Source organism: Neodiprion pinetum, chromosome 4 (genome assembly GCF_021155775.2).
Source record: "Neodiprion pinetum isolate iyNeoPine1 chromosome 4, iyNeoPine1.2, whole genome shotgun sequence".
Classification (NCBI taxonomy): Eukaryota; Metazoa; Arthropoda; class Insecta; order Hymenoptera; family Diprionidae; genus Neodiprion; species Neodiprion pinetum.
The window spans coordinates 43027058-43048426 of NC_060235.2; the positions used below are offsets into that span (position 1 = coordinate 43027058).

General features: G+C 42.1%; 1 protein-coding gene across 6 annotated transcripts in view; it reads left to right on the top strand.

Moving 5' to 3' along the window:
* The window catches only part of Pde9 (phosphodiesterase 9), a 111210-nt gene that overhangs the window by 68067 nt on the left and 21774 nt on the right, over window positions 1–21369 (top strand). For all 6 annotated transcript variants that reach the window (XM_046624199.2, XM_046624196.2, XM_046624197.2 and 3 more), the window contains 3 exons: window positions 6180–6578; window positions 17850–17974; window positions 18067–18274. In XM_046624199.2, coding sequence (XP_046480155.1) covers window positions 6425–6578; window positions 17850–17974; window positions 18067–18274 — 487 coding nt within the window. In that variant the 5' untranslated portion in view covers window positions 6180–6424. The remainder of the gene's footprint in view (window positions 1–6179; window positions 6579–17849; window positions 17975–18066; window positions 18275–21369) is intronic.

Genomic DNA, 21369 nt, shown 5'->3' on the forward strand with positions numbered 1-21369 from the left:
TCATCACGTAGTAAACGAAGCTGGATCTCGTTGCGGTGTTTCGCTTTCAAAGCCACATGAACGGTCGAAAGAACTAACATAGTTGCGAGTCCAATGTTTAGTACGTATCAGACTATGGTTGATACTTGCTTTTTGAAATTCTTGTTCCTCGTGTGACGTACAATTATCACTCAGGGATGAATTTAAAGCGTCGAAACGCGCTATACGGAAGAATTAACAGAACAGACTGCAGCGCGAATGACGCGCGTACTGATCAATGGGATTGATTTGCAGTGCCAATCAACGGTTTGACTGTTACTACTGCCCTCTTGGAGCTTTGAAGCTGAGCTCAAATTTGCAGTGCATTCATTGCCGGACTTTCGACACGTGACACAGTGCAAATATTAACGCGTCTATACGATGCATGCACAAGCGACGATATGGAACCGCTGGTCATGGACCCCGACGTAGGATTGAAACGGAATGTGTTCACGCCCCGTAACAGCTTTTAGCATATTCGTCAGTCCTTTTCTCGCAAATTTTTTTTTGGTTTGACGTAAATCGTATAATTTGAAAAGGATGGGTACATTAAAATGACAAAATTTCGCATTTCTTCTGCATTTTCACGAAGCTCAGATCTTTATCTAACCCCTTCCCAAATATAAGGTCAAAATTTTTAAAATGACAGAGTTACAAAGAATTTTGTACCACACTGTATGGTGCGAAGCATTTGTTACCAGGTTACCGTGTCAACCGCTGTAAATAACGTTGATTTTTTCTTCATAAATAAGTGCTTGCGGATTAGTCGTGAGTTGAAAAAACCGTTGTTTTGCATAATGAAGCAATCGTGAAACTTTAAACGCGATTTTCTCGAAACCAAGTTTTTCAAATTGGTGATGACATGATAACTTGACAATTATTTGACCGATTCACTTGCATTTTGGACAGTATAAGCTCCATTCCTTCATATTGGAATTCAGTCGGCCAAATTTTTGATACATTTTTGTTTCACTCTTTTGACTCAAAAGACTATACAAAAATATGATGAATTGTTGCTTCTTTTTGTTAATGAGGTCGCCATTTCTTCAAACTTTCGAAAATTAAAAATGTGCTCGACTGAAATTCTAGTTTCATATCTTAACTGCAAAATAACGTTTGATTTTTTTGGTTCGAACCAGCCGTTTAGCCGGAAGGCTGTCCGCCGCTAAAAAGAGGCTTTTCATTCAACCAGCTGCCAGGGCACCATTTTGAATATTTTCCGATAAAAAAATTTGCATATGTACTTGAATGTGTGTACATTCATATAAAAAAGTGATGTGTGAATGCAATAGAATTACAACAAAAAAAGAAAATAAAAAATCGGCGTTCTTTTCGGTCTCTGATGTACCCACCTCCCTTAACGTCGGTTCTTATTCATTGTTAGTTTCTTAAGATTAAATTCAACCCTGGCACAGGCACGAGTACAGAGCTGATTCGTGCACGATACGCATCTCCGGCTGTTTCTGCACCAAACGAGTTTCCTTGCGTACCTACGTTTTATTCACCGTAACATTGATTTTCAATAAACATTATACGGTATTGGCTAGAGCGTGAATTATTTATGGAATATTGCGAGGTAGGCAGGTACGCGTGACGCTGATAATCTGATAAAGGTGCACTTGCCAGTTTTACTGGGCCTGTGATTGCCACACTGCCTCCGGCACGTGTACAATCGAATAGTGTGAAAAAAAATTTGCGAACCAATCAGAGCTGCCAATAGCCTACACTCGACCGGACATAAAATCGGTTCTGCCTTCTCCATGCCCCGCGTCACCTGTCGCGCCAGATAATTGTTCCTCGTTTCAATCTGCGAAAATCTCTCGGGTGTCAATATCAGATTAAAAACCCCCAGATATATTTGTCACATTTAATTGAAACTCCCTCCCCTTTTCCTTCTCAGAGGCGGAGGAAACATGCAGATCCAGGTCGATTTTCCCCGCTCGTGCTTCTCTCAGGCTCGTGAAATACGTACATTTATACCGAGAGGTTTTCTTGAAAGGAGCTGCTCGAAGCGCGCGCGATTCAACTTGCTTGGTTTTAATTGGCTTACATCCATGCTCGCAAACTTTCAATGACAAGAAAAAATTCCCTAGAATCGACCGGTTGACTAGTAACAAGTAACCATAACCTCTCGCCTGTTAAGAAGGGTCGGCTCACGAAACAGTCGTGATCCACATCGCATCGATTACTCTGCCTTCCATGTTAGTAACATTTTTACGAAGTTGGCTACGCATATAAACTAGACGGTTAGCAGGTCGTTTAAAGAAGATCAAAATCAAGTTTTTATTGACTGACATCCGTGTTCGCAGCCTGAAGCAAACGTTCACTGTCAAAAACGAATTTCCTAGAATCGACCGGTTGACAAGTGACAGTTAACCATAACCTCTCGCCTGTCGAGAAGGGTCGGTTTTCGGCGCAGCCTTGATCCACGTCGCATCGATCACTCTGCCTGCCATGTTGGTAACATTTTTACGAAGCTGGCAACGCGTGTAAACTATACGACGAGCAGATTGTTTCAAGAAAACCTCTCGGTATATACCGTCGGACAAGTCGGAGCCATTTCGGCAAACAGATGAGGACGAAAGAGCGATGGGCGCGACAAAACACGTAACGCTGCCCCCGTTGGGTGGTGACTCGCTCCACCTTCGCTTACAATCAGACGTGGAAATCATTCCCCGTTAACGAACCTACCTTCCAGTTCCTGGAGAGGCTCTCGCCCCTCGGCAAGTTACGTCACTTACTAGCCCCCAGCCTCGCACACGACTTATCGATTGTCGGCTGGGGATTTGCCGTCACGACTTTACACCCCGCACACCCTCCGTACTACTTTCGACTTCTCACTCTCCGTAACCACGTTTCTGGGCCCGGGTTGCCGATACTCGACGCCTCTTCGAATCGATCGCCTCGCGTGGCCGCTGCCGGTCGAATTATGCGGCTGCCAGTTCACGTGGACGGTGATGGTTCCTTTTGAAATTCCTGCGTAACGCCGTTGTACTGGAGGTGAAATAATATGTTGGAAGAATAAAAATCTACGAATTACAGGCCGCTTTTTCTCCGTATATTTTCTATTTTTTTCCTCAATTTAAATCGAATAAACAGTCATTGAAACATGGTATGATGTGGGCATAAAAATTCTTAGTTCAGTAGTAGCTTAATAGAAGAACGTAATTAGCGATTCTCGCATAAGAGCTTCGATTTGATCCAGGTTCTTGGTTTAATTTTTTTTGTACTTGATTGGTTTTCAACAGGAAAAAAAAAAATAAATAAAATAGGTAGTGAGTTAAAAAATTACCAGACTGAAGTTGGTAATTTAATATAACGAAATATTGAAACTAAAATCATTGTTTCGAAAGTTTAAAACGACCTTAAGGGTAATTTTCAAAATCTGAATACAGTTCGCTTGTTGAAAATAGATTACTCAATTGGAGACGATCTTAAATTTGCGAGATTACGATTTTTCCTAAAAATGAATCGTTACATTAACGTTACGAACTTCACGTCCAAAAAATTACTGAGTGAAGCCTGGCGATTAGTGAATTATTCGTCAGTATGGTAAACTAATGTACAAGATACTTGAATGCATTCGGGTTCAACAGGTAATTACTTACAAAACTCATATTATACATGCATTTTATTAACAACGCGCAAGCCGAGTGGAACTAAACCAAACCCAACATTTCTTTGCAGCTCACTAAACTTATGCAACAAATATAATGCAGGATTTTAAATCGTGCTCAGAGTAATTTTTCGGTTAACTGCGTTGCTTATTTGCCAAAATTCTCCTCTTCGCAAATCTGAACTCGACGGTTTACCCAGCGAGAAGAGAGAAGAATTTTGTACGTTAAATTAGTTGCTTCCCCTCACCGCATTGAAGCTCATGTCAGGGCCTTCCACGTGTATGAATAATTTAGGATTCGACGAGCCGGTAAAAAGTTTGACGGTGATCTATGACTGCTTGTCGAGCAGGGCTGACGATGCTCGCCACTTTTGGGAACGCGGAATCGCTTCCAAAATGAACAGCGTGCAATTAGTCCTCCATCATGTAACGGAGACAAGGCAGAGGATTTTAACGAATTTTTGCTCCAGTCATAGAGCGTGCATCACAATGTGCCAAATAATAAATCGGCCCTTGAATTTTGCACAGTGCTCACCTGATTCTCGGGGATGAAGATTTTCATTTTTATTTTCATCGGTTTTCCCGCATGCGGACAGTAAGATTTCACGTGTTGGAAATCACACGGAGATTGTAGGTAGATATTTCGTAGAGTCTGATCGCCGTGAGACGGTTGGTAACTGCGGATAGAGTGATCTGTATGAGAAGAAGAAAAAACAGTCCGTGAAAATCGAAGCGAAGATGCTTGTCACAATCGTAGGTATACGATCCTCGTTTGCTTCATCTGCTATTTCTTTGACGTGGAACATAACAGATATCGTAAATAATTCCTTCCAGCAATTTTCGCAAGTCGATAATTGTGTCAGAGTGTTTTTTCATCTTCTCTTCTTTTTGGTGCCGATCTTCATCCTTGACTCTGTTGTAATTTTGCAGGGGTATCTCGCTTAGTCAATGAGAATTGATCACCTCGGTACATAATGACACAATCCAAGCGTAAAACCAAGCTGGGTCTTGGAGTCCTTAAAAAAAAAAAAAAATCTTCCTCGAAGCTACGGCTGAAATTCGCTTTCGGCAAAACTTAAGTCGTCAATCACGAGGCGTTCTCTTGTGAAAATTAGACGAAATCGATCGCTTCTCCGTAGTTGAGATCAAAGAAAGTATCAAAAAAGTTATTGCTGCCCGGTAACTCGGTACACATCACTCATTTTGACAATTCTCCTATCAGTAATTCTATCTTTCTTCAATTTCTCTGCACAAACACTATAAGGAGAAAGTAAGCAGACGACGAGGTCAGACGTTGTACCGATAATCGGTGGAACACTGCTGACAAAAAGTATCACGTCAGGCAAACCGGATGTAGCCGGGACTTGTTTTTACTTCTTTTTTCATTATTTGGATTACGCCCGTGGGGTCGAACTGAGAAGGTACAGGGAGGAAGGAAGCTTTTCGTTATACCAGGCCCACGCAATTCTCTCGCGTATTTTGCCCTGAGCAGAATTTTAGGATCCGTATTTTATTGAAGAATGCCCTGAGTGAAATTTTTTAAAAAGACTTGAGTAGGATTTGACGAGTCGAGTATCACCGAATGAAAACTTATCAGATACCTCTCCGTCATCTTTACAACGCGAAATTAATTCTAACGAGGTCCTCGAAGGGTCAAGCCTTACATTGAATATCGTTTTATCATCCTCATTGAAGTCGCAAGGAATTTATACCCCTCTGGCAGAAGTATAAGGAATTATTAATATCCTCGCCGTTCCACAGTGGGGTGAATTTCAAAAAAGTTGGTCAAAACGTTAAGGTCTCCATGAACGTTTGTGAAATTTTGCAGTCGGAAGTTTGCAAGGTCGCTCATTATGAATATGAAATTAGATTTTGTTTAAACAATTGGCGCCCAGAAATGGTGTACGAATATTATCGCAAACAGCTTTATCCACGTTAAAATAACCGTAAAGGGTTTTTAAGATCGCAAATCAGGTAGATGCTGGTAGATCTCGGTAGAGGTTACATTTTTAGGTTACGGAACTGTTACTACTTATTTAAATTTGAAGGCGGAGCGATACGTAGCGCGAAACTTAGTGATATTTCTAAGTAGGGCGTGTCTAGTTTCGCAATTTTTCAAGTACTCGTGAATATCAATAGTCTACCCTTGGTTGCAACGAAATTATTTCTAAATATATTGTCGAATTCATGCATTAATAACCTTCAGGAATACCCTTCATTGCGTAAACCTGCGACGACACTTCGATGAATAATTTACGAACACCTGCAACACCTGCAACACTCACGTATTTCGAATATGACAGTAAACAGGGTTCAAGCGGTGACACTAAATGATAATGCAGCGAACCGTCCTATCGACGTAAGATGTACCAAGGATCCCTCTAAAAAATTTCCAAGTCTCACACGTTATTCGAAGACTATCATTTTTCACGTATTTGCCAGCTTTTCTGAATTTCGCCCCACCGTGCGTTCCCTCGCATAAAAAGAACCCGATCCGAGCCTTTTCTGCAAATGAAACGAGCTTTTCTCCTTCCGAATGTTGCAGCTCCCGTGATGACGGCATGAGGTCTCCGCGCAGCTGGAAGCTCTCCTTCGAAGGGACGTCGGTCGCCCGCGGTTCAAGGTCATCGGTTTGCTTCAGGGACAGTCGAAGAGAGGCGCTCGAGAGGTCGGCCGAGGCAAGAGGCGCCCGGGGTGCCTAGGTGGCGATGCGATGAGCCCGACGACCGGCGGGCAACCCGTCACCCAAGTTGACCCCCGTTTTTCTAGGACGTGGACACCGCCGGGCCCATGTCAGCTCGGGCCATGGAACGCGAGCCGCGCAACGGGACCACCGGCAGTACCGAGAGCGAGACGAACCTTACGAGCATCTACTTCTTCGTCGGCGATCGGTGCGAGGTCGCCTCCTTCGATCCGGACCGAGTCACGCACAAGGAGATCAAGGGTGAGTCGCCGCCGAGGGTTGACCAGGTATTCCCATCACGTCGCGTCATTTCTCTGCATACGGTGGAGAGTTCGTGACTGTCGCGTAGGTGCAGTAGGATTGTTAATTTTTTAAACTCTGTTTTTCTTTCTTTTTAAGCTACTGCTAGACAAATTTGTGACAATTATTGGGGAAAGAAATAATGGCGTAAAACCTGGAGGAGGTAGGAAAATGTTTAGAGATCGTTACTGATTTTTGTAATATTTTTTTAGTTATTTTTATGTGTACTTCTTACGGAGTTATATTTATATAGATTTTACTTTGTTTTTTTTTTTTTTTTCTTCTTTGTATCGTGGTTCAATTAATCGTTCACCGATCAACAGCAAACTCCGCTTAACAATTACGCAGCTGGCTGTTCTCGTCTTTTATCCGAAAGATTAATCGTCTCGGAGAAATTTGGATAACAGTTTTTGTTACCGAAATTGAAGTATCGCATCACCTTAACGTCCCTGTTTCGTTTTCGGTATTGATTTTTATATACAACGATTAATTGGACCATGATATATATATATATAGAAGTCCGTAAGGTGTACACGTAAAGATAAATGAAAAATATTACAATAATTGGTAGTGACCTCTAAATATTTTTTTACCTCCTCCAGGTTTTACGAAAAATTTTTTTTCTTTATTTTTCACAAATTTTTCAAGCGGTACCTTGAAAAAATAAAAACAATGTTAAAAAATGTTCCACCCTAAGGTGCAGTTATGATCTGTAATGTCGGATCTGTTCGGTGCAGAGACTCTCCAGAGTCCTCCATTTGCATACAATTACCGAAATTATAGGTACTGTTCAGGGAAATGATCTTCAGCAATGTTTCGCAAGATTTACACAAACAGATCAAGAACACGAAGTTTCGTTTACTTGCGAAATTTGCGTTTCCGCTGTTTTTAACTGTGATTCACATTCTCTCGACGCAATTCGCATGCTTCGAAACTGTTTCTACTCAAGGGGTGCCGTTTTCCTTTCTTCAACTGTAACACGAATGACGACAAAACGCGAGTAGAATTTCCGCGATGTAGTCTATATTGATAGCTTCAATGTTCACCATGATCGGGAGTCGAGCTTTTATTGAAAATATGGGAAAGTTCTAACAGGCTAGTAAAATATAAGACCCTTGATCTCGCAATGATATCCTCATACCCTATACTTTGACGTAACGTCATTATTTTATCGCGTTCGTTAATACCCTGATTTAATGGTTGGACTTGCGTCAACCTTTGATTACTTTTTTCATCTATCGAACTCATCTCGAAGAGCTTGATTACGTGGGTGTAAGATACCGGGAGAAAATAAATCCCCAACCAGCCCGCAGTTATCTATCTACAGATTCATTATTTCGTCTCCGCATAAAAATGAACCCGATAAGCAATATCCTAGCCAGATTTAGTTATAAATTTTAAATCTATACGTGGTGAAAGTGAGGGTTCTACCATTTGCTTGCGGCAACTGTTGTTCATGGAAGTTCCATTTGGAAACGGAAATCGCCGACTTTGTGGTGAAGTTTCGCGGTGAGTCGTCAATCCATGCGTGTATACGACGACGAAATTCATCGTTAATTACACGCTACCCGTGAAACTGGTCCCATCAGAATAACACGTATTGATTCGAAACAGCGTTTTGGGAATCGAATGAAATTATACCGTCATGCCGCGCCTAAGTACAATGTTGAACATTATGTGCTTATGTGCCGTAGAGCCAAAAGGGTCGATTAAATTCCTCCGTTTGTCCAACCCGGGACTTGATACTGCGGAGCGTAGCGTAAATTTTATTCACTTATTCACTTTGTTCCGCTTTACGAAGAGATTCAGTCAACGATTGGATATGACGCTAAAGCTAACCGTTGGCCACTTGAAGTTGCACGGTGCTGCCCGGAACCAAAAATTGTTCATTTCGCTTCACTGGTAGCTCATGCCAAGTAAGGAACATCGTGAAATCATGTAGAAATAGTGTACAAGTAAGTGTTTGAACACGAGAACAAAAATTGCACTTTGGTATTTTTCGCAAAGAGATAGAGCTTTTAACGTCTGGCGAAGTTTCATTGGTCTTCCAGAACCAAAAGCACTTTGGAGATTATATGATCTCAATGAAAAAGACGGCAAGAGTTGTTTTTGTTTGGTCTTTTTTTTTCACAAAAAAAAAAAAAAAAAACAAACCATTTTCGTTCGGCCGAGCTTTAATCAATGTTTATTACGTCGCGACGAATCGTCTATGGGTGTCGATATAATCGATCAGTCTCAGACCACTCGGGCCTCGTTACTCGATAATCGGTTTGCTCATTTCTCGTTCCCTAATGGAAGTGCCACACCTTCAGCCGGCACCATGGACGATGTTTCTAACTATTCCCATCGGGGTTAAGGACACTTGATCTCCTCGTCTCATTGCAGCTAAGTCCCGACGAAAAGTATCACACAATTAGCATTGTAATTTCAACATGGAATAACATCACTTCGGTCCAATGAACATTTTTCGGAATTCACTCGTGTTTTAAAGTATATAAATTCGAGGGTGAATTCAATACAGTGTCATTTAGAAAAAGGTAGCCGCTTTGTAAGTTGAAAGGTTCACCATTCCGTGCGTCATACATATAATTACCGCATAATTGAAACTGTCGGCAAAGAAGTTAAATCTCATTTGGCTGGCTGATTACGGCATCAGTGGTGGTGGGAAGACGAAAAAAAAAGGGAGGATCGTGTAGAGAGTCGGGAATTCGGCGGAATTCAAACGTGGCTTCAGGTGGTAAAGGGATTAAAATCTACGTGCCGAACTTGAAACAGCCATAGACATATATCGCCGATAACAATCCCCTTCCGACAAGTGAATTTTTCTGAATCTTTTTTTTCCACCTTCTGTGTACCCAAGAAGCAATTCCGCGTTGGTTTCAGGGTGGCAAAATTGTTTTATTTTCTTTTTTGTATCAAATTTCTTAAATAAATTACGAAGAAACAGGGCTGCAGGTAAGGGGTGAGTTCAAATTACACGGTTGACGTGGTACTCCAGATTTATATTCGTTGTCACATCGAAAGAATTCGCGCAAAGTTGCAAGCGAATCAATCCAATGTTTATGTTAATTCTGACACACTGCGACGCGTAAAGATAGTTTTTAAGGGTCGCGGTCTTAAATCGAACATGTTGAATCACGTTCGAGTCTTATTACGTCGTTTTCTGTCCGTTTGAAAATTTGCAAGCCCGAAATACCTTTTTTTTTTTTTAAAAAAAAAAGCTACGTTGCGTTAACGTTACGAAGTTCAGCCTCGCAAAATCATACCCTACGTCACTTGATCCGGCAATAAGCTCGCGCGGGCGTAATGCCAGCACGATACGTGCAGTCGAGCTTGATTAGATGCCTGGAGCAGGTGAACCAGATCCCGGTGCCGTGGATCCTGTTTGCTCTAATAGCCAGGTGGCAAACTTCGGTTCGTTGACCACTCAGAACATTCGTGCACAGATACACATTCGGTGTTACTATCATTCCAAATGTGGGCTGAAGAACTTTGCAAGCTTTAATGGACTTTCGATTTGACACGGTTGCCAACCTCCGAACCTTATGAAAATTCCTAGCAGGTACACTATAAAAATCTCGAAATGGATTCCAAAAATTTCATCCTCGCTTGACGTGGACAAGTTTATCGGTAATATAGGTATTTTTTTTTTTTTTTTATGTTTTATACATATATTATCGATGTTTAATTTAGGGTGGAATCTGAAAAAATTAGGGATTTTATTTTGAATTATCTGGAGACGATTTGGAGGGCGAGCTGGTTTAAATTCAAAAATGACCTTTTTCAGGACCACCCTAATTATATATACATGTGTGTGTGTAATACTGTGTATGGTACATTGACACGCAGGCCACGGTGATTAATTTTTCAGCGTACTGAACTCCTACGCTGGGTTCGCTGAAGACACGGCTGGATTATCCGTGAATCTTGTTCCTCGTAGACAACGCGGCACATGCTTATTGTACGTGAACCACGTGCGTCGGTATAACAGAGAAGACGTTTAGCCGCAGCAAATCGAGACGAAGAACGTCGCGATTCAAGACTCGTTATTCCATTGAAGGCAATCATATTTTTTGTTCTTTTCCACTCGGATGCAAGCTGATTCTTCATTTCTACCTCGCTGCTTCGTACCCCTTGAACGCCACTCCGTTCCATTTGAAACAAACTTCCTTCCGGTAAAAGAGACTGATCGGTAGTCCGATTCTTTGAATTCATTGCACCTTCACCTCGTATTTCATTCCGCGATTTTGAGTTTACTCAATTACTCTTTGCCCTCCTCTGTTTGCCTTCCGTTCGGTAGGCAACATCATGAATATTGTTTCTAACCCGCTGTAATTTTCATCCGATTATTTCGCGCGGCGTACGAATCGCAGGAAAGATATTGCAATTGTTGCCTTCCAATGGCACAATAAGCCCGGTATATTCACGTGCCTGGCTTCTCCCCCCGCCTCTCGCGTCTTCCTCGAAGTAATCGTACCCCACGTTTCAACAATTAGCCAAATTCAGTCGTCGATATCGATTCCCGCATCAATCAGGCCCTCGTAGTTTCGATCGAGAGTCGTACTTGCTTCGGCCTCGCGATGCAATTAATTAAAGGCTGAAATTGAGAAGTCGCCCGCCGCTTCATCATCGCCATTTACAGCGAAAGGAAGTACCACCCGGAGGTTCTGCCCGCTGCCTTTCATCATCGCGACTCATTGGCCGAAGGAATTCAATAATGAACGAAACAGGAAAGTGCAAAGAAAGAAAGAAAAAAAACGAACGTGAAATGGGGAGACGGAAAGGGATTACGCATCTGACAGAATTCGTGAAAGCATAAAGATGACTTTGTAAATATTTTCGACGCCCGGACAAAAGTTGACATCACTTACTTTTTATTTTCACGCAAAATAATAATAATAATGAAAAAAAAAAAAAGTAACACATACGAGAGAAATTAATAACCTGTATATGACGGACATAATTTTTCTCTTTGCTTAGATAAGAAATGAGTGAGTGCACGCATGACTGTGGAAGCGTTCGAGAAAAACATGTCGTAATTTATCAGTTATTCACGGCTTTACTCGCTACAGGTACTAATCTGCCGGCAAAAATGTCAAGGAACAACATGGAGGATAATAACCAGCGCGCACAGGTGCAGAGCTAGTAGAGCTGTAGCCCTGATTAATTTCAAGACAGCAAAAATAAAAGTAACATCCGAAATTGAGTTTAAATGGTCGCACGAATGTGAGGACGCCGAAAAACCGCAGAATCTAATAAAAGTTTCATTATACCGAGGACCCGCCCGAAATGAAAAAAACTCTCTTCACGTTTTACTCGGCGACCCAGCGTCGCGACCTAGGACTGCGAATTCAACCAAGGGGGGGGAGCCCTCGAGTGTGACTTAATTCAGAGGGATGTGCGGAGCTTGCGAAAGATTTAACGAAATACGAAACACTCGGGTTTTCTACTATGCACAACATATTCATACTGAAAAAACCGTCCGCTCGTTATCTCTTTACCGCTGGAAGGGAGACATTGACAGTCACGGATTTCATGGATCCAAAGAAGTCGATTGATTACCTACAAATCGATCGTGTTGATTCGTTGTCTGTTGATGGATAGACCGAAATTCATTCTTGTCGAGCCGCATTCGTAACACGGATCTCCAGATTTGACACGATGTTGGCAAGATCTGTATTTTTGTACAAAATTTGTGACGCACAAGCAATCGATTACTTATCGCCAACGGGGTTTACAGTTTGATTTTGATTAACGTTATACATTTGTACATTCGAAATATATCAATATTATTCATAGACAATTTTTCAATAAAACCAAAAGTAGCTTGAAGTTCAACGTTTTGTTTACTTCCAATGGAGGCTCGATTTATTTCCATCGCCATTTTTGCCCGAATATAAAGGATCGCTGTGCGAATCAATCCAGATACTATCATTATACTAAGATATCAGTTTTCAACCTGCAAAATGAAAAAGTGTCCATACAGCAGCGCAAACGCTGGGATGAAATGAATAATTTTCAATAAAAGAAGTCAATTTTTGATGCGACGTAAATGAGTGAAATATTTTACAGACGTATAGCATACGCTGGAAGTTCGAGGCAACGAGCTACTGACTCAATCATAACCTCCGAACGTCTTTAATTTCATTCCATTCAAGGCTTCGCCCATCGATAACGCCCTAATTTTCCCATGCATGGAAACTCCACACGCAGCTTACATCAAGTATGGATTACCGCATGCCGACCATACCGAAGTCGTCGGCGGTGATGAGCACTAAGCAGGAACGAGCTCACAACCGGCGGTACTCTGTGTCTCGGATTTTTCAAGCAACAAATTGCTTCCGAATGACGACGTTGCCGTCGGCTTGCTTCCTACGCGCCCATCTCGCAACTTGCGCGCATTGTTTCATCCGAGGGAGCGTCGCGACGTCGTCGTCGCCGTTTTGTTTCGCCCAGTCGGTCTCGTGTCGTGAAATATTCACAATTCGAGTGTATTAAGATTAATGGACTCCATCTCTCGGACGGGCGGTGCCATTACGATGATTGCGTCCGCGAGAAAATTGGATGAAATGAAAATTTGACGCGTATTCGAGTCAAGTCGATAACACAGGCCTGCGATGGTTTTCCCCTGACGAAACTGAGCAGTAATTTTTGTAGGAATTAGATACGAATCTGTGAAGAAAGTAATCGTACCATCGCGTACTTTTTTTGGCAATTTTTCCTGTTTTCTTGGTACTATTAGAATTAACTTCCAATTTCTGTGTTAAATATATGTATTGATGGTAGTGTTGATATTTAAATATTCATCTACCTCAACTAGTCGTTGTTTACGAGGATTTTAACTATGTTTTGAACTACGCAAGCACAAGAGAAAAAGATTGAACGGGAGTTTTGAAGAGATTAAAGAAAGGTATCGCGAGTCTTTTTGATTTATCTAGTCTCTTTACGTCTTGTTTAAAACTAATGCTGTTTGTTTTATAACTATTTTGTAACGTGATATTCTGCTTTTTCATAAAAATTGTTAAAAAATCTGTAAATATGCATACCTTGCATCAGCATAAATCTCGGTGGTCTACATACCTTAAAAAAAGCGTTACTATTTTGAGGCGAAACTAGAAAATTACATATCGCAGACCCGTGTAATTCATTTCTCATCCGACGTGGGTGAATCCCAGAATCGCAATTCTTGTAATATTATTCGTGCGAATTTCATCCCCGTCGGAAAGACATTCTCCCCGCACGTAAAGAGAGACGAATGTTTGCAGCAGCTCAGAAGCTCGGGGTTTGTAAAAGTGGGATGAAACACTTTCGGAACAAGATTACGCCAGTCGCCGAGTCGGAATCGATTATCCAACTATCAGACTCAAATTAAACTTATTTCAACGCTCGATCCAGATTCTCGAAAGCTCTTAAACCCCTAATTCCTAGATGAACAGACTACACAGCTTTACTTCTTTCTTCACCGACTCCGATGAACGAGGAACGGAATTGCCAGGAGCAATGAAACGTCCTATTCCTGACCAACTATCCGTGAACGATCGCGAGGTCGATCATGAAGACATGATTTCCGCATTACACGCCTCGTCAACCGTCTTCCCAATGAATTTCTCAAAGCGTAAGCGAAGAACCATCAAGGTGCTAGAAATCCGCTTCTTCTCATGACAATGAGAATGACAATGGCCGATCAGATGCACCGCGAAAATCGGCAGCTGCATGTAAAGCTCGCGAAACCGATCGATCTGCAGGAGGTGAGAGACACTTGACGCGACGAAGTGGCGTTGAGTTGGCGTCGCTACAGGGATGTAGGGATGATACAGCTTCACGGATGCTTTACGATTGCTCTGCAATTCAACCGGTCGGTGAACCTCTGACAAGGAAGGGTATCCCAGGTCGAACTCTCCGATTCCATTTCTTTTGTAACACGTTATAGTAGACGAAAAACTACGCCGCAAGCATTTTTTTTTATCTGCTATTGAACACTTTTAGGGGGTGAAACTACCCTCCAAAATAAGGCATGTCATGGGGTGATTTGGCAGTTTTTTGTCTTTCTCTTTTTAATTGAGAAAATTACATTTATCATTTCTCGTTATGAGAAAACGTTTACAGTTGGATTGGTTAAAATATATTATGTTCTTTTGGGCTCAACTGCCAAATCGCCCCTCGACACGCCTTTTTTTGGAGAGCGGTTTCACCCCTTTAAAGTGATTAATGGCAGGAAAAAAAATAATACGCGTAGTTTAGTTTTTAGTCTACTGTAACATATTACAAAAGAAAAAAAATTCGGAGGCATCGACCTGGGATACCTTTCTTGTCAGTTCCTCGCTGTAGCATCCCGCCTTTCCACCCTCCTCGTATAATCTATTATACGCACGAATTTCCGCCACCTCTTGGTCCGCAAAAAAAGGATTTGGCGAGCAATAAGAGTCAAATAATTGTTGACGAATAAGGAAAGTAAAGCTTCCGAAATACCGCGGACGAAGAATAATCGAGCTGTTTCTCATACGTCGTTATTTATCCTAACGTAATTACTTCGCCGCAGCTGTTGCAATTACTTTGGTTAAAAATGATTAGCCTGACACGTGAACGAGCTCTGGGAATGCTCGGGGATCGATGATTGGGTAATAATCCCGGGATGCCCTGCGGAGCTTTCAGCATCGGTGGTGGCGTTTTCAATGATTTACCGCCGGCGTGCTCCGACGCGTACGAACCAACATCTCATTTCCTCGATGCTGAAGGCGAGGTAACCGCAACCTGCCGCGGTAGCCGCGACGACGTGCTGACACAAAGGAGAACTGACTAGACTAGAATCTGATCAGACCCGAGTGGAATGATAATTAAGCCCACCTACGTAAGATTATTTATCGCCTGTTTAGCCGGGGTGATTCATCACCCGGAGAATTATAGATTAAACCGTCTGGATCCGATTATCGTCGTCTTACTTTTCCCTATTCACGCGATCTTCTAATTAGCGGGAAATACTTAGTTGCGAATTTCACGTTCGAGACGCGTTGTAAAATCGTCCCTGTGAAGAGCTTTCGACTTTAAGGGAGGGATACAGCTTGGACTGTTTAAAATCATCCCTATTTTTAAGATTTTTTTTTTTTTTTTTTTTTTTCGTTTCAAAGAAAATGAAAACACTTTAGGCAATTCGAGTTTGAGGGCTTTATTATTTATAATTTTAAGAAAATTTCAGAATTTGGTCGGCGAAATTAACAACAAAATGGCGGCATGACGCATGGAAGTAGCGAACGACCACGTTTTCAATCCGGTGGCGCAGATTCCTCGGTCAGTTTTCATCCGATCGACTTGAAATTTTTACACAGTGTGAAAAACTTGCTTATCATTTCGGGCTTATGGCTAGATTTTTGAATTTCAATCGCAGAATATTTTTTGTGAAAGCTTTTTTAAGTATTTTTTGCTCGAAAAATTAAATTCTTTCTTCATAATCGTGTATATTTGGATTTTTTTTTTTTAACATTTCGGCTCCGTGTTTGCACCTGAAAAGGTGTTTCAATTTCAAAAAAAAATTTCTAACCGTTACAAGTTGGACAGTGATGTCAGGAGATCCACCACCGTAAGATTTTGTTATTAATTTCAATGAAAGTGCTCTTCAAATTATAAACAATAAATCCGACATATTGAAATCACTCCAAATGTTTTCATTTTCTTAAAAAAAAAAAAAAAAAAACTATCCAAATACATATAATTCTAGACAACCCCTCCTCAAAGCCATGCCTCGAAAAATGAGTTTCGATTTCGTCAATATCTTACAGCGATTCTTCAAGTTGTTTCTCTCGTGATTGGGAATTTTCTGTGGAATCAGCTGATCGGACCCCAGAAATGATGCCGCGTTGCAAATTATTTGTTCGTCTCGTACGTCTGCGATGTTTACGATTCCTAATCTACGTCGGAGCGTTCAATTAGCGAGATTATCGCGGTTCTCGCAGATATATGCGGAGGTTCCCTTCGGCAGTGACACGTGCGTCATTTCAGTTGAATTAGTGATCGGTACATAAGGCTCAATAGAATTTCAAGCATTCGAAAGGCAAGCGTCGAAATACTTTCGCGGAATACTAAATCTTATCGAACAATGACACCCACGACGCGTGGACACTCTGCATCAAAATTTACGTGCAGGTAATAATCGGTATGTGCATATTACTGCGTATAACAGACCGGACGTTTCGAAGATAATCGTGACTCCGGTACAAACTCGTACGAGTTTTCATTTCGCGACGCCCTTTCTCCGAGAAAATTTTTTACAACCAGAAATTAAAGAACAAAACGGTAATTTGAATTCAAACGAGCCAGTGAATCTGTTTTTCCGGAGTGTATGATGAAATACTTGAAATGATTCCAGCGTTAGGATTTTTGGAAAGATGAATTCCTGGCAAAACTTCCTCGCAACAAATTGCAGGATTCGTTTGGCAGTCGTTGAACTCATTCTTCTTACAGTAGCCGTGAGGAGAATAAATAGAAGTCGCTGAAATGCGAAATAAATCTTATCGCACTTACACCGCTGCAGTTGCGTCGATGAATTCAAAAGTTTTCAAGCTCTGCGGCGGTGGCGGTGACTCGATAATTTTTGTAATGGCGCAAGAGCTGTTATTCATCTTGTTTCGCGTATTCGTAAGCTCCTAAAACTTTTTTCCCGTTATTAGCCGAGCCCTTCAGTGGAGAGAACAGACGGCGTGAGTCGACAGACCCGCAAATTGGATTGAAAACACGTTATATTTTCCGCTCCGCAACTCGGCACACAAATCCCGTGACAAAGAGCCGGAGAATTTTTCTTGTTTTTTTTTTTTCCATCTGGGAGGTTTGAAAATATTCGTTGCTTTTCCTTTCATCATAAATTTCACCCACCTGGCATTAAGGACCGAAAATATCCCGTCAGGTGTTTTTTCAGAATCATATATTTGTGAACTCACGGTTCGATTCAAAAATAAATCATCCTACGGGGACGCAAGTTTTTGATATAGAGCAAAACCGGGTTCCGATCCATTTCGTAACTCGACTGCCGATTTTGCATGGAAATGACACGACGATATCGCCACCCTTTGAAGTACGTATAGTACATCTCACTCGTTACCGAATGGCAGCTAATTTCGCCCCCGGAGCTGCGGGCAAAGCGCTCGGGGCACGTTTGGCTCTCATTGACCTCGTTTAAAATCGCAAATCGAATGATTCCCCTGAAAATAATATTAAACTGATTGTCGATATCGGTGTTTGCAGAACTCTTTCGAAGCGCGGCAGAGGCTGGACCTCTGGACATCGTGAAGCTTCGCCAGGGAGAGAAGCTCTTGAACATTTCGCCCCACCTCCCATCGAACACGCCGGAGACTCCGTATTCGCTGCAGGTAACTTGCCCAAGGATTATTGATCAATTTTCTCGAGTGCCAACCAAGGCCTTCCTCCCTAATTCCCCTCGCGTGTTTCGGTTATGAACAAGGTGGTCGGGGCTCATCCTGGGAGCACCGGAATGCTGGACGCCGACTTGCTCCGCGCCCTCGAGCGCCGGGTTTCCGCCCTGGAACGCGAGCTCAGGGAACACCAGGAGATCGCCGTTTCGGCGCCGCTTCTGCCGCTCAGGGAGCTCAAAAGGCAGGTCGACGCCTTCAGGAAAAAGCTCGAGACTACCGAGCACCTCAGCTGGCTGGGTGAGCTTGCGCTCCTATTTCTACGCTCACACGATTATCGCATCTTGAGAAATTGCACGCGTCGAGGATTTTTAGAGAAAACGTTTTCGTTTTAAAGGAGATCGTGAGGACCGTAGTCTTCGAAACGGCGACTACAAAGCTGAACTAATTTAGAGAACGACGGTGTATAAACGATCTGTTTCGACGAACCGAAGCTCGAACAAGTTTAAATTAATCATATTCCTTGTTTAGAATTATTTATCTACTTGCGAGCAAACCTGCCCGAACGTATTTTAGTCCCGGTTTGTCGTAGAGGGTTGTACTCTCCGACCGGTAACGAGACAACTTTGGAAAGTTTCGACCCTCAACGATCGCCTGTAAATCAACGAAAATACGTATCGAATTCCTAAACCTACGTACCGAGAGAAAGTGGTGAAAGCTAGCGGGGTAAGCGATTATCTACACATGAGCGAGCTTTTTCGTCTTCTCGTGCAAGCAGCCACTCTAAACTTCAGCCGTCAAACGCGGCTTTTGGAACAGGTTACGTAGCGGATCTCATATAATTGATGCAGTGGATTAAGGGATTATACGCAGTTAGGAGGCCGAAAAAAAGTGATTTTTCAAGGATTTTTCATCAACAACTATTTCGATTTATTGGTACAAAAATTTATATACATACTGGGATAACGTTGAACTTCGTTCGATGATATTTTTTATTTGTAAAAATAATGATTTTTCAAGCTGCTATAGCCGATCCCCTGGAGCAATTCTAAAAAATGTCGTCTTGCAGTGAGCAAGATGTCTCTGGGCTGGATCGTCGGAAATAAGAAAACAAAAAAGATTTATTTGATGTAAGATATTTTCGGTCTTTAAACGAAGGAATAAGCAAACTATTAATTTTGAAAAAAACGGCGGGTTCTCAGAAAAAAAAAAAAAAACATTCAATTTGACATAAAATGTTCTGTGTGTATACTTGAAGAATGTATGTGCATTACGAAAATGAAATAGAAAAAAATCGATTTAAAAAAAACCCTGATCGCGTATAACCTCTTGAAAAGGTTTGGCACTTTTATTATCAATTGCTACGAGTCATCGTAACGACACAACCTCAATTCGCCATCGACGATGCGAAAGATTTCACTCGGCTGGTGCTCCGTCTCAATTAAGTTGGCTCCCCTGATCTCGCTGACCAATCAATCGCTTCAATTATCTCGCGCATGCGCAGTCGGTCACTCAGCCTTTAGCCAACTTTCACCGTTTCCTCTCGGTACACTCGCGCCCGTCGCGATATTCCGCAGATTCATCCCCAGAGTACAGTATTACACGCTGCAGGTGAGCGGATAGATATAATGCACAAATCTCCCATTGTGCGAGTACGGATACTCGAGCAGCCAGACGAGCCCTGAAATTGGTTAGTCTGTAGCGTCGAGCGCTGCTCTACGGCCATTGTGCGATGTATGACAATAAAACTGGTCCACAGCTGTTATCTATCAAATCGTTTCGATCATTGCACACTGGCAGAGCCATTAATTTTTCCCATTCGTCAACCCGATACGTAGTTAAATAGAAGAGCGTTAGGGTCATGAGAAATTGAGCCTCGCTCAATCGTAGGTACACTATTCAATTTCCAATTACACGTATCACGACCGTTAATTACACCTGTTGTTTGCGGGATACAAGTTTATCTGCATACATATTTTATGCCTCACTGCACGTTTTCACAGAGGTAACCAACTGTTAGAATTGCCTCGAGGTAACTCAATCGCGTCTTAGTTTAAACCGATAAGAGGAAGATATGCGTGTCTCCTCGTGAAAACGTTTCCTCTCTTCGAGCATCAATTTATCCCCGGGGTGGTTCGCGTTCTTGGTTCACTGAGCGGAAGCTTGTCATCTTTTTGAAATAGCAATAAATCGCAATCGAGTCGTATGGAAATTACGCGTCGTTTACAGCGTACTGCTTGGCGGATACCGATCGAGTTGAAAAACGAAAGAAAACAGAAAAAAGATTAAAAAAAAAAAAAAGTAACGGAAAAAGAGAACAAAATTTTTTCACGACGGGTGGAAAATCGCCAGAGAAATATTTCCACCGCATGGCGCGATGCGACGTGTTTACCAAATTCGGTCGAGATTGGTAACTACATAGGTATATTCGAACACGTGAAAGTACCAGAGGTGGATGAAAATTCCCGCAGGGCTTGTCCTCCTTCCGATAGATATGGAAATACCCCCTTGAATCGCGAAAAAACCCCTTAAAACGAAGGGTGGGCGAGTTGGGCGAGCATTTCACCCCTCGGAGTTGTTTTTCAGCGAAAACAATATCCATGTCGAAACCTTGTCCCAATTTTGCGTGAAGTTATTACTTTGTAAAATGGGCTACGATATTTTCGATTTTCACAGATTGACGATTCTTCGAGCGAAAAAATTCTTCATCAACAGGTGCCTCGTTGACGATTTGAATTATGCATGCATACGAAGCTCCTTTCGCCAACTCTAGTGTTTATGCAAATTTATTAAAAATTACGCAAATTGTCGAAGAAAATAAGGAATACTTCGTTTGCATCGATTTTCCACAAATTTTACTTTTTAACACTCGGCGTCATCTGTGGGGATGAAAACACGCTTACAATAAAAATGTTTTCACCGACGCGACGTGGACGACTCGTGAGAATCGAATCCGCGGGTTCCCTCGTCGTGTTGACGAAATCCTTCGGGGATTCCGCGAGAGAACCCGACGGATATACGATAGTGAGTAAATAACAACAACGATCGTAAATATACGAGGTTGATGCGCTCTACCGGTGAATAAATATTTGTCCACGTACGTCGCGCGGTTGAAACCGTCACGCAACATTTTTTTCCCCGCTCATCCGTCGGTGCCAAATCCGGGACGGATTGAGACTCTGTATCGTCGCGAAGCTCTGCCAAGATAAGCGCGAATAAAGGAAGAAAAAGTAAGGACGAAAGTACGGTAAACGAGACCAAGCAGGAGAATTAATTTAATTTCCACTTTTAATCCTCCAAGGATTTTCTCTCCTTTGCCGCGGAGGAAATTATTTTTTTGTTTACGCTCGCGGCGATGCGAATTTCATTTTGACCATGACGCGCGGGATTCGGAA